This window comes from Morchella sextelata, assembly GCF_020137385.1.
Source record: "Morchella sextelata strain SCLS chromosome Unknown scls_1, whole genome shotgun sequence".
Taxonomy (NCBI): Eukaryota; Fungi; Ascomycota; class Pezizomycetes; order Pezizales; family Morchellaceae; genus Morchella; species Morchella sextelata.
In genome coordinates, this window is record NW_025408616.1 from 1,805,760 (window position 1) to 1,808,278 (window position 2,519).

At 45.7% G+C, this 2,519-nt stretch overlaps 1 protein-coding gene across 1 annotated transcript; it reads right to left on the reverse strand.

Moving 5' to 3' along the window:
• Nucleotides 1–536: 536 nt before the first annotated feature.
• Nucleotides 537–794, reverse strand: H6S33_000449 (uncharacterized protein; the record flags this gene model as incomplete). Its single annotated transcript, XM_044831827.1, has 1 exon — nt 537–794. One exon carries the CDS (start codon nt 792–794, stop codon nt 537–539), a length of 258 nt encoding a protein of 85 aa, XP_044700008.1.
• Between the last annotated feature and the right edge of the window lie 1,725 nt (nt 795–2,519).

Below are 2,519 nucleotides of genomic sequence, written 5' to 3' on the forward strand. Positions count from 1 at the left end.
TAGCGCAAAAATTTCTTCTCATGATTTGGCTTATATCCCGACGCCATAGATCTTCCTTGTTCAATCCAATTTCACCGAAGCGGAACAATCAAAGATTCATCGAGTGATCTTTGATGGTTGAATTTCTTGGCGTATACTAAGGTATATATCGCTTGGGTTGAGAGATGCCTGCCAAGTTAGCGGCCATCTAGTGCTCGGGAATACCGACATCGTGCCCGCTGTCGAATTTAAACTCCCCGAGGGCTCCGGTATCGGGCTTTTTGAAGAAGCCACAGGTATTTCCCCTTCTCGGGGTATCAATTTATAGCACGTACAAGATTGTAGCGTAGAACAGAGAATTAACGAAGAAAGACTCTGGGACTCCCGGTAGACAGTATCGCCTAGGAGGACACAGTAGGTAAACACCACGATATTGTAACACGACAGACGATGTTTCGCAAAGCATCGTATAAGTTGTGAAAACCGGCTACAGACGAAGGGATCTCTCTGTCAGATGAACATAACGGGTATTTTATAGTTCTGCGCATGTATTCCTGTCAGCGAAAGTCCATTCTCTTGCCCGCACGGGTAATCGCTGCCTTCAAACTCCAAATGCAGCCCTCGATAGCCTTAATGATCATACCTTCGCCGTCGTGTACTTGGTACATAACCCATATGTCGGTGCGACTCTCACTTGAAAATAGCCGAGATTTTTCAGCCCCAAAACAGGTCTGCGTCGCCACCACGGCCACTGGGCCTATTCCGAATCGGGTGTTAGCGGGATCATATGTCGGCGAAACAGCGAAGCCGCGCATCATGGAATATCACTCGACTAGAGCTCGCATTGGAAGCATTCGCACATGGAGGGGAGTGGGAGCTTAAATAACCTACATTACGACTTGTTCTCGAGAGAATTAATTCAATAAGAGTGAGCTAGTGTCTGTCCTTGTGTACTGCCCACAAAATGCCTGGGAATCATGTGCAATCGCACATCGGTGTTGTATTGTTTGATATCAGCCGAAAAACAACCAACCAATGCTTAAAAGCTAACTTCTACAAGCGCTCTCTGCAGTGCCGGAGCAACAGATCTACATACCCCACTCCCCGCTGCAAAGAAAAAAACGTGCGGAGAATTTCAAATCCTCCGTATCCGGGTACCTTTCCTAACTCAGTAACCGTTCCGGTGAAGCTATAGACTCCGAGCCAGACACCATCTCAAGGTATATAAATACCTATATCACAGCAAGTCGGGGAGACGCCTCCCTCGTGGCACGCATGCATACATATTATGGGGAAAGGAATTTAATGGGCTATCCTAAACTTTAAATTCCCCCGCACCTGGGCCTCGGGCCGGAGAAATTAGGAAAAAGAAACCAGATATAACGTGCAAGCAGGTTCGGTGCACATATCTCCGGCTGTGGCCACATGGCTTTCGCGAGATCTTCCTGCGGCGGGATCGACTTCAAATGCAATTGGTTAGCCTTTTAAGGCTTCATTTAACGTTTGGGTAGCCTTGTTTCCGTATGGATGGATGTATATCGATATATATCGTGAGTAATGATATATGCAGGTACACGTTTGGACGAACGACATAAGTATACATGCAGTAATGTCCATAAAGTCCCTGCCATAGCACCAGAACTAACTTTACATAATAGCTATCTCCCTCATCCAATCTAATCACAGCAACATCGTATTACGAGGAAGGACAGCCAATATTAGCTTTCCAAATATAATAATCATATGAGTTGATCGAATATGCAGCTGCGTCATCGATCGTTACAAAAGTGTGGTGCAGAATTAACAAATATGGCCACGGGCATAAACCTCCTTCTTGACAGCACCTCCGAAAAAGAAGGAAATAATGAAACCTCCCCAACATCTCTGGCAATTGATCTACCATTTCCAGTCCCACGGCTCGTGAATATCTGGGTCAAACACAGCAACAGGAAGGTAAGCAATGGATCAATCAATCCGTCAACCTGTCACTCCTAGAACTTAGGCTTGTGTAGGCACGTAGGCTGCACTCATGATCACAGTACAGATATCTGCGCGAATATCCTTCCACCAGCACAACATGGGGCTTTCCCACGATCTGGGGAACTTATCAACCTACCAAAATCACTCTACATGTCAAAGTAGGTTCTGCTATCTGTATACCACCCTGTCTTACTGAAATCCTCCCTTTCCTGGGCGCTGGGAACTCTGAAATCTGGAGTGCTTACGGCAACTCCGTAAATAAGCGGGGAAGAGCTGGTGCAAGATCGTAAGATCTAGAATTTGATATGTGTATAATTAGGCCTAGCAGAAATTGTTTCTACTCCCTAGGATCGAATTTGTTTCACAGTCCCTTCACAGCCGTCCCAGCCTGGCCCGTCAAGGCAGGTGGGTAGATGACCTTTATTTCTCATGAAAGAAATCTCACGATGTTATTCCTGCCTCCTTTGTTTGTACTATAGGGAAATGTACATACGTATTTGGTCTCGAATAGGTAATTACTTGCGACGACGATAAATTAGAGTAATGCTCTCTTTCGCATA